This window comes from Lissotriton vulgaris, chromosome 5 (genome assembly GCF_964263255.1).
Source record: "Lissotriton vulgaris chromosome 5, aLisVul1.2, whole genome shotgun sequence".
Classification (NCBI taxonomy): domain Eukaryota; kingdom Metazoa; phylum Chordata; class Amphibia; order Caudata; family Salamandridae; genus Lissotriton; species Lissotriton vulgaris.
The window spans coordinates 656,936,854-656,949,698 of NC_141693.1; the positions used below are offsets into that span (position 1 = coordinate 656,936,854).

The 12,845-nt window shown below is 41.6% G+C and overlaps 1 protein-coding gene across 1 annotated transcript in view; it reads right to left on the reverse strand.

Moving 5' to 3' along the window:
• Positions 1–11,087: 11,087 nt before the first annotated feature.
• COMTD1 (catechol-O-methyltransferase domain containing 1) overlaps positions 11,088–12,845 on the reverse strand; it is a 212,844-nt gene continuing 211,086 nt past the window's right edge. Inside the window, exons 7-8 of the mRNA XM_086922087.1 lie at positions 11,815–12,333; positions 11,088–11,706 (exon numbers count right to left, since the gene is read on the reverse strand). Coding sequence (XP_086778213.1) covers positions 12,181–12,333 — 153 coding nt within the window. The 3' untranslated portion in view covers positions 11,088–11,706; positions 11,815–12,180. The remainder of the gene's footprint in view (positions 11,707–11,814; positions 12,334–12,845) is intronic.

Here is a 12,845-nt window from a genome sequence, read left to right on the forward strand (position 1 = left end):
CTGTCATGTATTTACTGTTCTCCACCACCAGGCTATCAATGATGGTCACAAATAGCAAAAATAAATGACGTTAAAACGTATGCCCTTCATAGCGCATCCAGTGTCATGTCCACTGATCAACAGCCCAATGACTCTCAGAGAGTCAGTCAAAGGTTTCCACCCCTGGAGTCAACAGGGACTATAAAAGAGAAACATAACGATTTACCTAACTATAAGGGGGAGGTTTTCTTGTGTTTCCAATGCTGAGTGGGGTACCAGGTCTGCCAAACTATACATGAATTCCTACATAATTTAGGTATGCACTAAACAGTACGCTGTCTCATATGGTAAGATGTCTAAGCGAGAGCTGAGTTACTTGGCCCACAACTGATGATGCCCACCTATTAACATCTGCTTGTATTTATCGTTTATTTCAATGATACATTTTACTACATATATGTTTTATGAAAGAATCCTTATCTTTTGGATGATACTAAAGATAGTGAAGGGAACTCTCTGATGTTTCAAACTCTAAATGCAAAAAAATCAGTATGGGAACTGTGATGTAGGACAGGAAGCTGTGGGGTTGGGGGTAGTGAGGACAAAAAAACAGGGACAGCGTGAGTGGCACGGAGAGAAAAAAAAAACATGATCCTTGCTATTCACAAACTGAAAACTAAGAATTAAAAACACAAAAACTACAAGTACCGGAATGCAAAGCGGTGTTGGCAAAAATCCAAACCCGACTCACGGTGTCACTCATGACATGAGTATCTCTGCCAGCTCACATTGATTATTGCATGTGAAACAAACAACCATAGGGTCTCATTTACAAGAACAATGCGCCGCCGGTGCGTCACTTTTTCAGACGCACCGACGGCGCAGTGTGCCTGCCAGGGTTGGATTGGAATTAAAAATCGGGCCGGTGCACGCTAAAAAAAAGTGGCCCACATTTGCAGATTGGCTTTCTGCAAAACACTGCTTCGGCCAAATTTTATAAAAAGGGGGGGGGGGATAAAAATAATGCACAGATTAGTTTACACTGGTGAAACACACCTGAAAACTAGTGAGGCCACTTTTGCTCAGGCTGCCTGCCCCACTCAATATGAATAAATTAATGAGCCAAAGACACACAATTGATGGACAGAATGCAGAATAAATCAAAACATTCACCCCCAGTCAAGAGATCTGGGTTAAATCCATCATTCTTTTGCTCACCATGCCACCCCAGTTCAGACCAGGCTATATGCAAATCAGTCTTGACCCTGTGCCTCATGGGAACAGTCCAGCCCAAAGTTCCAAGCCAAGCTATCCATGCTGATGAGGGCTGAAAGCCCGAAACCATTCCTAGGATGCTTGTTTCCAGTCCAGGGAGGACCTGACCCGGCTGTTTGGGCTGGACTGTTCCTATTGGGCGCAGGGCCAAGACTGATTTGAATATGGCTGGGTCCAAACTGAAATGGCATGATGAGCAAAAAAATGATGGATTTAGGCCCAGATCTCTGTACTGGGGTGAATGTATGACATTGCTCTGCATTCTGTCTATTAATTGTTCTTTTTGCATAAATGAATGGGCCGGCCCAGCGAGAGAAATGGAATGACATCTCTGCCGTTGCTAAGAGGGAGGTAATAGACACCCACCTACCTCCAGAAAGGCCACACAGGCACCCACTGAACCGCTGGCGGCATCGAACAATGCGGAAAATGCCCAAATCGGCCCCCAGGCTGCTCAAAAGAGCAGCCCACAGGTGGAACTCAGATACCGGCCCCTCGGGCATTGCCCGAGTTACCAATCTGACGCTAGTGCCAGCTCATATTTACATGACCATATAAAGTCACCCTGCATGACTTTTAATGGCCTTGTAAACATGGGCCTATTTCACGCATTACTCTGTGTGAAATGGGCGTACCATGGGTGTTGCCATGCAACATCCATGGATCCTGACACATTCCCAGATTCACGAAGGGTTATGAATTGGGGAATGAGTCAGAATCCCATGCCTCCCCAGGGGAGGCCTATGAGTGGCGCCAAGAGAAGAATACTTTACTTTCTCCTCGAATTTTGCTCATTCTATGTGTGCTGAATTCTACAGCATATAGAAGGAGCAAATTGCCTTTAATGAATGTATTTGTGCAGGAAGGTGTCTTTCCTGCATAAAAACAATCATCCCTGCAATGCAGACACCCTTGCACCATGGCGCCAGAATATCTGCGTTGGCGCAGAGCTGCTTTTTGTGCAGCGGTACAGGGGAGAAGTACAGGAATGCGCTGTATCTTGTAGCTATGGTGCATTTCTGCACTTTTATTTTGAAGCACAGCAGCGCAGCAGGAAGACTTGCAGCACTACAGTGCATCAAAATATGGTAAATGAGGCCCATAGGATCTTGTCGGAAAGCAATTGTAATTCAGCAGAAGTAAGAAAATGGTAGAAAAGGCCCTTCAAGTGCAGATGGGTGCATCTAAATACTAATGGCCAAACGCATTAATCTGGGGCATTTGGCTTGCTCAAAAGTCGTATTGCCCATCACAAAAAAAGACCTAGGGATTTTGACACAGCATTAGAACCTCCTGTAGCCCCACTCCTCCTGTGATAATGTCTGCAGCAGAAGCAGAGTGTGCCTGAAAAGTCATACTCATCTGTGCTGTCATTGCTTTTTCCACGGTTGAGCATATGGTTTGTAGGGAATTATTGATCTGTACCTACAGGAATTTGATTTTGTTTTGGAACATTTAAATTTTTTTTTTTTTTACAAAGAATAAGAATGTATCTGTATAAAAGGAAAAAGTATAGGAACACCAATTCCATTAGTTCCCACCCACTTCGACTGCTGCTTGTAATCAAATCAACTGGGCACAATAACTATTTATAACTCACTAGAGTGGGTGGATAACATGGCACAAGGATCAGTCCAACTTCTTAGGGGAGATTACATCCTATATACAAATAGTGAGGGCTGGCTTTAGTGTTCCTCCCCTAAAGCACACACTTAGTATGGATGTTATTTTGTTTATCCTATTTTTGCTAGTCATTAAAAAGCTTTGATTTTATTATTAAATGTGATGCTGAATACATGTGGGTGGAATGTCAACAGTACAATATCAGTCTAAAGCATGTTTAATAAAAGGCAAACTTATCTCCTTTTCTTGAACAGAAATCTCCTTGAGCATGAGGAACAAAGACTTGCCACCGTCTCAGCACATTCCGCAACGTATTCAACACCTAAGAGACATGGCCCACCAAGGTTCACTCCAATCCGCATCCCGCCTCATTATAAGTTTGTGGAGGAAATCATAACTGAGACAAGAGAGATAGCAATGTCAGAAGCTGGCGACACTGAGGAAGATGTGATGTCGGCAGAAGAGCTGGATGACACCTTTGAGCCAGACACAGGGAAGCATCCTGAGGAATCCTGTGAGACTGACACAGCAACAGCGGAACAGGTCACTGTGGACGCAGGTGAGACTGTGTCTTCAACTGCTGAAGAACAGCAACAAATGACAAGAAGAGGAAACACAGCTGATAATATGAGAAAAGCAGAGAGAAAGGGATGCATTTCTACAGGGGAGATACAAATTCAAGGGCAGAAGAGTAGCAATCTGGAAAAGAATGGAGAAAAGGAAGATGACAGTCATTCACCGAATACTGCCACCATACCAATGTCAAGGACATTGCCTAATCAGGAGAATAAGCCCACAACAGAGGTGCAGCAACTTCAAACCCAGCAAACAGAGGTGTTAGTCAAGGTAACAACTAGAACAACTCACAGATCTGACACAGATATGCCTGAACACAAAGATCTGGTTTCAGAAGAGGAAGAAAATGACTCCCAATTAAAAAAGGGAAAGTCAGTTGAGAAGCAAGTGGAAGAATCAGGACCAGGAAAGAGAACCAGGCAAAAAAATATGGATGCGGGCAATGGCGCAAGAGTTACACCTACACATAAAAAACACACACTTGTAGAAGAAACTACGGTGGATGCCAAAGTCAAAGCAGACAAAGAGGTTGTAAAAGTAGGAGACAGCATAGATCGGTCAATTGAAACTTCTTGTCTTCTAGAAGAACATGACAATCATAAAGAAGGAGTAGAGCAAGAGACAACACATTCTGAAGACCAAAAGATTGTGCTTGTTCCAGTGACAACCTGCATAATTCAGAAAATGGCCAAACCAGAAACTATAGATATTACAGACAACTCTCTAGACAATACTTGTGATGAGAAGGTAGCAACAAACACAGCTGAGATAGCAGATGTTGAAGATGACATTGTGGAAGAGTCAGAAATTGACAAGTATCAGCCTTTCAAAGAGGATCAAAACCATAAAGACCCTCAGGAAAAATCAAATATCGACACAACTACTGAAAACGAAGAAGAAACAGACCAGCAAGCGTGGCTCATGGATGTAACAGATCAGATTACACCTGAGGTGGGAAAATTTGTTTTTAATAGATTAAAATTAGACACAAGCAGTGATGCAGAAATCAAAGAAGCAACAGCTGATGTTACTGAACAGGAAGTGAAGCATAGTGACAATAATAACAGCAAATTACCAATAGATAAAGAGAGTTTCATAAATAAAATCATCATGCCCATCGGTGATGAAAAGGAGGACGAAAACATCACAAAACAAGAACCTGCATCTAGCAATCTCACTCCAGAACTGAAAACCACTTCTCCGCAACCGGCGACAGAAATTAATCTGAAGGAATTTAGAGGAGGCTTGACAGACAGGATTGTAACTCCTATTATACAGGAAGTATTAGGAGAAATAGAAAACACAGGGGGGCCACAGAAGATTATTGTTCTCCCAGTCAAGGGTGCTAGTGATCCTATTGACTCAAAGCAATTACAGAATGTTAGTAGAGTAATAGAACATATTGACAAGTTAGAAGACATAAATCTAGAAGTTAAGGAAGAAGAACCAAGTAAAAAGCAGAAGGTATGTGCTCAACTGCCACCTGCAGTTTTGCTTATGAATGTTGGCGATTCCATGAATGTTGAAGAGAAGCAGCAGTCTTCTGAAAAAGATGCAGATGCACCTTTCAAGTCTTCATGCACAGGAGGCGAAAAGTTCAATGAAGTAAATGGAACTACTGGGATAGAGTCAAGGGAAACGTGCAGCATAGAAGAACAAGGTAGACAAGAAACAATGGCTTGTGAGAAACAGCTGAGTCACGATTTATTGCCACTAACTCCAGAGGAACGAGCAATCAGTGATGTAAATAGACCAGCTCAAGAGGAACAAGCAAGCCATGATCTCTCTTCAGCAGTTGAGGAAGAACAAGTGGCCCATGATGTATCTACACCATCTCAAGACTTAAACACAATCAATTATTTATCTACACCAGTTCATGAGCAAGGACTGAAACTTGATTTATATGCACCAGGTGATGAGGAACTGGAAACTCAAGAGGGACCAGTGATCAACAATGTATCACCTCCTAAAAAAGAGCAAGCTACTCATGATTTATCTGTATCAATTCTAGAGGGACAAGAAACTCACAGTTTACCTACAGAAGCTGAATTATCTATACCAACTCAAGAGAAAAAAGCAACCAATGATGCAGATACACAAGATCAAGAGGGCAAAGTGACACATGATTTCTCTGCACAAGAGCAAGAAGAATTATCTGTACAAGAGGAAGAATTAAGCAACAATTTACCCTCACCAGTTCAAGAAGAAGAAATGACTCATGATTTACCTACACAGGACATGGAACATGTTGCTCATGACTCATCAACACTAAGTCAAGATAAAAAAGTAATAGAGGAATTATCAGCACCAGCTGAAGAGGAACTAGTAACACACAATTTAAATACAAAAGATCACGAAGCCCTTTCACTCCATGATTTATCTGTACCTTCTCAGGAGGAAGACATGATTGACTATGTATCGTCCCCTCCTCAAGAGAAATCAATCAGCCAAAATTTACCAACACAATCTCAAGAGGAAAAAGATGCTGAGAATTTAGCTACACAATATAGAGAAGACCAAATGAGCCATGATTTATCTGCACCAGCCCAAGACGAAAAAATGGGTCATCATTTAGCCAAACAAACTACCAGTGAGGATGAGTCCCATGACTCTACAAAACAACTGCTAATGGGCGAAGTGATGCCACAAGAATCATCATTAAAAGTTCTAGGTAAAGAAAACTCCAGTGACTTTACTGAACAACTGGATGAAGTAACACAAGAAATATCCATAAATGTTATAGATAAAGAAGAGCCCTGTGACTCACTTGCACAAGCTCAAGAGAAAGAAGTGCCCCAAAAACAATTTATGAATGCCTTAGCAGAAGAGGTACCCCGTAATTTGGCTATACATGCTCTAGAAGAATACCTAACCCATGATGTATCTAAACAAGTAGTCGAAAAACAGTTTATAGATGATTTATCTACTCAACACCAAGAGGAAAACATAACACATAATTTGTCAACACAATACCATGAAAGGGGACTGATCCTTTCTTTGTCCCCACAAGGGCAAGAGGTGCATGTGACCAACTTGTTATCTTCAAAAGATCAAGAATTAGAAGTCAGCTGCAATTTATATCCTAAAGGTCAGGATCAACAGAAGACCAATGACTTAGCGACAGCTGTTCAAGAAGAAAAGACAACCAATGATGTATCTTCACCAACCAGAGTGGAACAAGACAGACATGAATTATCTACACTGATGCACACAGAAGAACAAACCCAAGAGTTGACACCACAAACTCAGAGGCAAAAACTGGACCAAGATTTACCCATGCAAGTTGCATCAAGTGGTAAGGAGGCTCTACCTATAACCGATACTAGCACAACAAAGCTGGAAAACAAGGAGAAGGAAAGCATAGATGGCAATGTGGTGACAGACTCTGGAGTGGAGCAGGCTCCTAGAAATAAAGTGGAGGAGACTACACGACCTACAGATAGCAGCAATACTTTGTCACAAAAGAAAGCAGAGCAATGAAGATGAGTGATACATGCAGTTGAAGGAAGGTACACATTGCCTGTGATGTTTCTGCACTACTACCTCCCGGAACCTCCGAAATATCGAAGTTATTAAATGCATCAAAAGGACTTCAGAGAGGAATGTCCAATAGCTCCCACTTTCGACAAAGCTTGAGGGATATGATGGCATCATGTGTAACTAGAAACTAAGGTGGAAACAGTTCTGTCCACGGCAGATAATGTATATTAAAGTCAAAGGTTATAATCGTTTTTTTCTGGAATGGTTAACAATAAAGAATGCCTTATGATGCTCAAAATGCTACTTTCACGTTTTCAGTACAAGAACTTTACCGCAATGGTGTAAATTGGTCATAAACAGGATGTTTTACTCCATAGAACACATGCTAGCAATGCATCTAAGCAAATACATCTATTTAAAATATACATTTGGTCAAAAGGTGAACTTTTGTCCCTAAAATCTTGAAAAGCCGAATAGTAAAGGTACACATGTTACAGAGTGCACAACTTGTGCTGTCCACAAATAATTGTCACCTTGAACTGCTCTTGTCATCACCTTTCAAAACAGGTAATAATGTAACAGTGAGGATGGAGTTAGCAAAACTGTGCTGGAACTAAAGGAACAACTTTTGAAAGCAAACTAGGAGGCTACTCATAAGGCACTGATCTTTGAAAAAGAGGTGAACGCTGCGTGATAAAGCTAGATAACAGATTGATTTCTTTAAGCCTCATTGTGAAAGGTAATAGAAGGGCTATGAACATGGAAACCAATGCCCTCATCATACGTTTGTGAAAGAATTCTGATATGTGTGTTAACAGCTGTTACTGCAGATATTAGAATGCTGATATTTGCTGCAAAGTCCACACCTCTCCAAATTCCCACAGAAAAAGGGGACATAAACTCCAATACATGAACATATTGATTCATAACACACCAATTCCGCATGTAATTCATAATTTTCCGGGGGAATCCGAGTTATTTACTGCCGCTGGCACATTTCTCACCCTGGGATAATATAATTAGAATTTACTGCATGTGATAGTACCCCAACACATTCCAGTGCACTCTTCATTGGGGACCTAGTCAGGCAAAACACAAAAATGTCCTAGAAGTGGACCTGTAGTATGCTTGGAAGGGTCCATCTACCCGGAAGTGTCATCTAATATTGGCAGTGCAAAGGCCAGGCTTTGTCTGCTGTGATGTCTAACAGGAATAGTGGTCTAGGAATCAACACACCAATATCACAGCTAGGTCTTTACATCTCCTAGAGTCTCCTGCAGAACTCAATACACCCATGCTCAGAGCTGGCTAACAAAGCTTGTCTCTCCTCATCCTGTACAAAATGTCCTTCAGCTGCATTTCACCTGTTAAAAGTTGTGGTACTTCAGAGAAAATGCACAATTTTCTGAGAAAATCATAAGCCCATGCACCCTTCTGCTACATCACCTACTTAGTGTGTTGTTATCCATTAGTTTTAAATTGATTGCCACTATGAGCCCCAGCGGCAACACGATCATTGTGACAAGTCTGGAGTTGGTTGGTTGATTGTTAGATGCCAAAGCAGAGTTTATATATTGCTCTACACCTTCATAAAGAAGCATCATTCTCTCCACTACACACAATTTTAGCTGCCACTCAGTGTGCTGACCAATGCCTCTTTTAGCAACATTTTTCAACTCATCGCTGTGTATCCCGTTTCATAAATATACAGACACATATTTGTGCAAAGATTATCTTCTTTTTATTTTTCTAGGAAAATTACAATATAATCTGTACAAAAAATCTTTTAAAAGGCCACACAGCAATTGTATCTTGCCATTTGATTTATATGGTTGCATAGTTGGATGAATCGTTAAGACTGTATTTATATGCTGCCTAACAATGGGATTGATTCTGGGTGTCAGTCAACAAAGTGGCCACTTGTGATGGCTGAAATACTAAGCACAATTATTTTCTAATTTGTATTTCAGAAGCAGGTAGAATTGATAATGGCCACTGTGTTGTTATCTGTGAACATGAGCATCACATGGCGATAAGTAATGGTTACGTGAAGGCAGTTGTGGAGGAACAGTGACACAATTCTGCAGCGACAAATTGAAGTCCCTAAAAAGCAGAAGCCTTGCACAGATAAATACACTCTGCTGTAAGACACAAATGCAGAACTCTTACATTTGTTACATTTGTGTAGTGCACAGTGGTGAAGCCTGAATTCCAGTAGTAACCTTTGCCTGCTTCGAGATTCTCAGGCTGGCCGTCTACCAACCTTTTAACATTGAGTGAGTGAAACACTTCTCATCCTAGGAAGATTCGCTGCCTAGGCCTGATGACACCTATCAAGATCCAAGCAGGAGAACCCTTCATTTGTGTGTTACAACCATGGGTCTCCGCATTAGCCCCCTATTTCTTCTTTATCTTTTTTTCGCTCATTTCCACTGATAAACAGATGCCAGCACTTTTTGACTGGTTCTGCTTTGCTTCCTTTAGACCAGGGGTCAGTAATCTTTTATGTAGTGAGAGCTACGTCTGCTCAAGGAAGGTCCTGTTGAGCTACTAGCATATTTTATCACTGTAAAATAGTGACGTCATGTGTTAATATTATAATATGAGCAGCCTAAGCAGGATTATCAGTAGTGACCATCAAAGCATTCCAGTCTAGGTTACCAGTAAAAAATGCAGCAAAAACGTATATCAATATTAAATAACTCCACATGAAGTAACATTTAGACCAATTGATTTCTCTATTGTCACATTTAATTTTTCTCATTTCTTTCATTTTTTTTCTAATCTCTTGCCTGCTGTCTTCATAATCCCCTCTCTCTGTTGGCTCCCTGCTCTCTACTGCTCAGCACGCGAGTCTTAGTACCTTGTCTCCCATGTTCTTGATTTTTGTATTCTACTCTACTTTTAAGTAGTTGTCCCAGTGCTGCAACCGTTGTTAACGCCTCTTAAGACATCACAAATAGTTTTCCTCTGTAGACAGAAACACATTTGGCTTGCCTACATACACTGTGGTGTCACTATTGATACTGCAACCAAGTGCATCCAAGTGCTAAATGCAAATAAGATACTTCATATTCTGGCAGATGCATCAAAGTTATGTTTTGCGAGTCCTTAATAGCGAATTTTAAGGAATCGCTATTAAAACCTCGCAAAACGGGATGCATGTAGGAATCGCAATGTTATTAGCGATTCCTACAGATTCCTTATTTGCGATTCGGTAATAGCTAATCGCTAATAAGGAATGGCCCATAGGAAGGAATGGGAAAGTCATTCCTTATTAGCAATTAGCTATTACCGAATCGCTAATGTTCCGCTATTTCAAGGGTGCCAGGGTGTCCAAAGGACACCCTTTTGCACCCCTGAAATGGACCTATACACAAATGTTACACACACACATGCCCTAAGGGCATGTGTGTGCGCAACATGTAACTTTGAAAAATGCACAAAAGTGCATTTTTCAAAGTTTTAGCAAATTACCACGAAGTTCAACTTCATGGTAATTTGCTCCCCCTATTAGCGAAATCGCTATTTTTTTGGGTTTCATGCATTGCATTTAAGGAATCTCATTTTGGGATTCCTTAAATGCAAGAGCAATTTAAGGATTCGCGATTTAGAGATTCCTTAAATTGCGATTTCTGCATTTGGGATGATGCATCCCAAATGCGAAAATACCGGGAGCAAACGGGCAGATTCTGAGAATCTGCCCGTTTGCTCCCGGTATTTTCTTTGATGCATCTGCCTGATTGTCAGTTAACTGACCTTGCCTTATACAAACTGTTAGTGGTGTTTTCTCATAGTCCTAGGTTGCTCAAATGTATTTAAATTACTATTGCAGTTTAAACAGCAATTCCCATCAATCAATCAATCAGGACTTAGAAAGCACGGCAAATCGCCTGTGAAGGTATCCAGGCACAGAGAACCCTGCAGCATGGGGGATTCAGTTGAACAGCCACGTCTTGAGTCCTTTCTTGAATTCCAGCAGAGAGAATTAGGGGATACCCAAAACCATAGAGAAGGGTGCCAGGCAGAACATCCTGCAAATATCTGGCAAAATATGAGCAGGCCTTCCATGCTTCTACCTACAGTGCAATAGAACATTTCACAGTCTTTTGGCTATTGACCAAACTCGCCGCAAAGGCAGAAGTGATATGCACCATGGCTGCAGCATGTGCCGCTGGTAAAAAGTCAACAAGGGTACAAAGCTTTCCAACCAAAACTTATGTTGTAGGAGAAATACATTTCTTGCAAAAACAACTTACTTGCAGGGAACTATTCCGTTAAAAGTAGGTTTTGCTGGATGTTTCTCCTGCAACACCTACCTACCTTTGGCAATTTTTCCCTACAGTTTTTACAAGTTTGCCAACATCCGACAGTTCATAAAATTTGCAACTTTTTCAAATCGAAAACTTAACGCACACTCCTACTGAACATGCACCAATAAGCAAAGCCAGACCACAATGCTGAACTCGCATGGACGTCCAAGGGGAATCCGTGGCAGCACACTGACACTCGAGGATGCTCCAGGAACATACAGCTGACAAGGTGCACACACATGTTCATGACAGATATCGGTTACCAGGAAGATGGACTGGCGGACAGGCTACCAGAAGAGTCGTTGGTGTATGAGCTTAATGGCACAAGCTACAGCATTTACTGAAGACTAAGCAGGTCAAGAAAGGGATCACAATAAAGAGTTTAAGCACACAGGCCCTCATCAACTAAAATTCTGTTCGGTGTTGGCTCATGCGATGCTAACTATAGAATCAATTTACTCTACTGTTGTGGGTAGTATTCGCAATAGCTGATTGGTAACTCTAAGCACCAGGATACCCTTTGGGTGATAATGCGCTATATAAATGTACCTACATTACATTACATTACTTACCCTTTGTGTGCTGTATTAAACTGGAATGCGTAGTGTGTGAGCCTTAGTAAATGAGAGACATGGTGTATGACATTTCAAGCAAGTCAACAATTGCAAGGTCAGCCATAACAGTTCTCATTGCCTCTCACATCCTGTAGGCCTGTGCAAATTTATTTGTACATTTTCATGGCTTCTGATGAGCAGGAGGACAATCCTGGATGTCATTATCACTCAGGCAATGGGGATTAGGTCTCTGTTCTGGTTCCTGATCAGGACACAAGCCATGTTTATTTAAAAGAAATGTTTCTAGGTCACCAAGATCTGTTTCCTATAGCAGCACCCACAGGAGAAAGGGGTGACTCGTCCAATCCCACGATCACCACTCACAGCTTGAAGGCCAGAGTTAGGCCATCCCCCAGGGGGAGTATACTGATGTTCACCCGATCGTCTCGTAGAAGCTTCTGATTCAGCTCATGGATTTGTTCGGCTACCACGTCACTTTTCTTTAGATGCAGCACTCTCGTCTGACATAAAACCTGATGTCAAAGACAAACAATAGTGGTATTAGCCACTTTAAACTTGAAGAGATCTAGTTCTGAGCACTACAGTACTCAAAGATCATCTTATATACAGGCCAGTCAACCTTGTCTCAGCCAAGAGCGATTGGTGATACCGGTCCTATCACATATGACCCCATTGAACCTGAAGACCCCAACGATATATAAAAGAAATCTGGAAACAGTTCCTAACATTCGTACAGCTTATTCATGGCATACCAAATAAAGCAATTTAAAACATACAAAGAGACAGGGCCTATTTATGAATCAGTTTGCACCACGCAATGTGGTATAAGAGTGACTCAAACCTTACATGTGATTTATGATGCCACGCAAGGCCACTTTGCGTGGCCCTGAGTAGCTCCACAAATCAGGAGTATGGCCACACAGTGAAAATCGCTGTGTTGCCTTATTCTGCCTTGGGAAGGCATTCCATGGGCGCTGCGTGGGTGTTCCCACGCGACTCCCATGGTTTTTTACACATTCCCAGA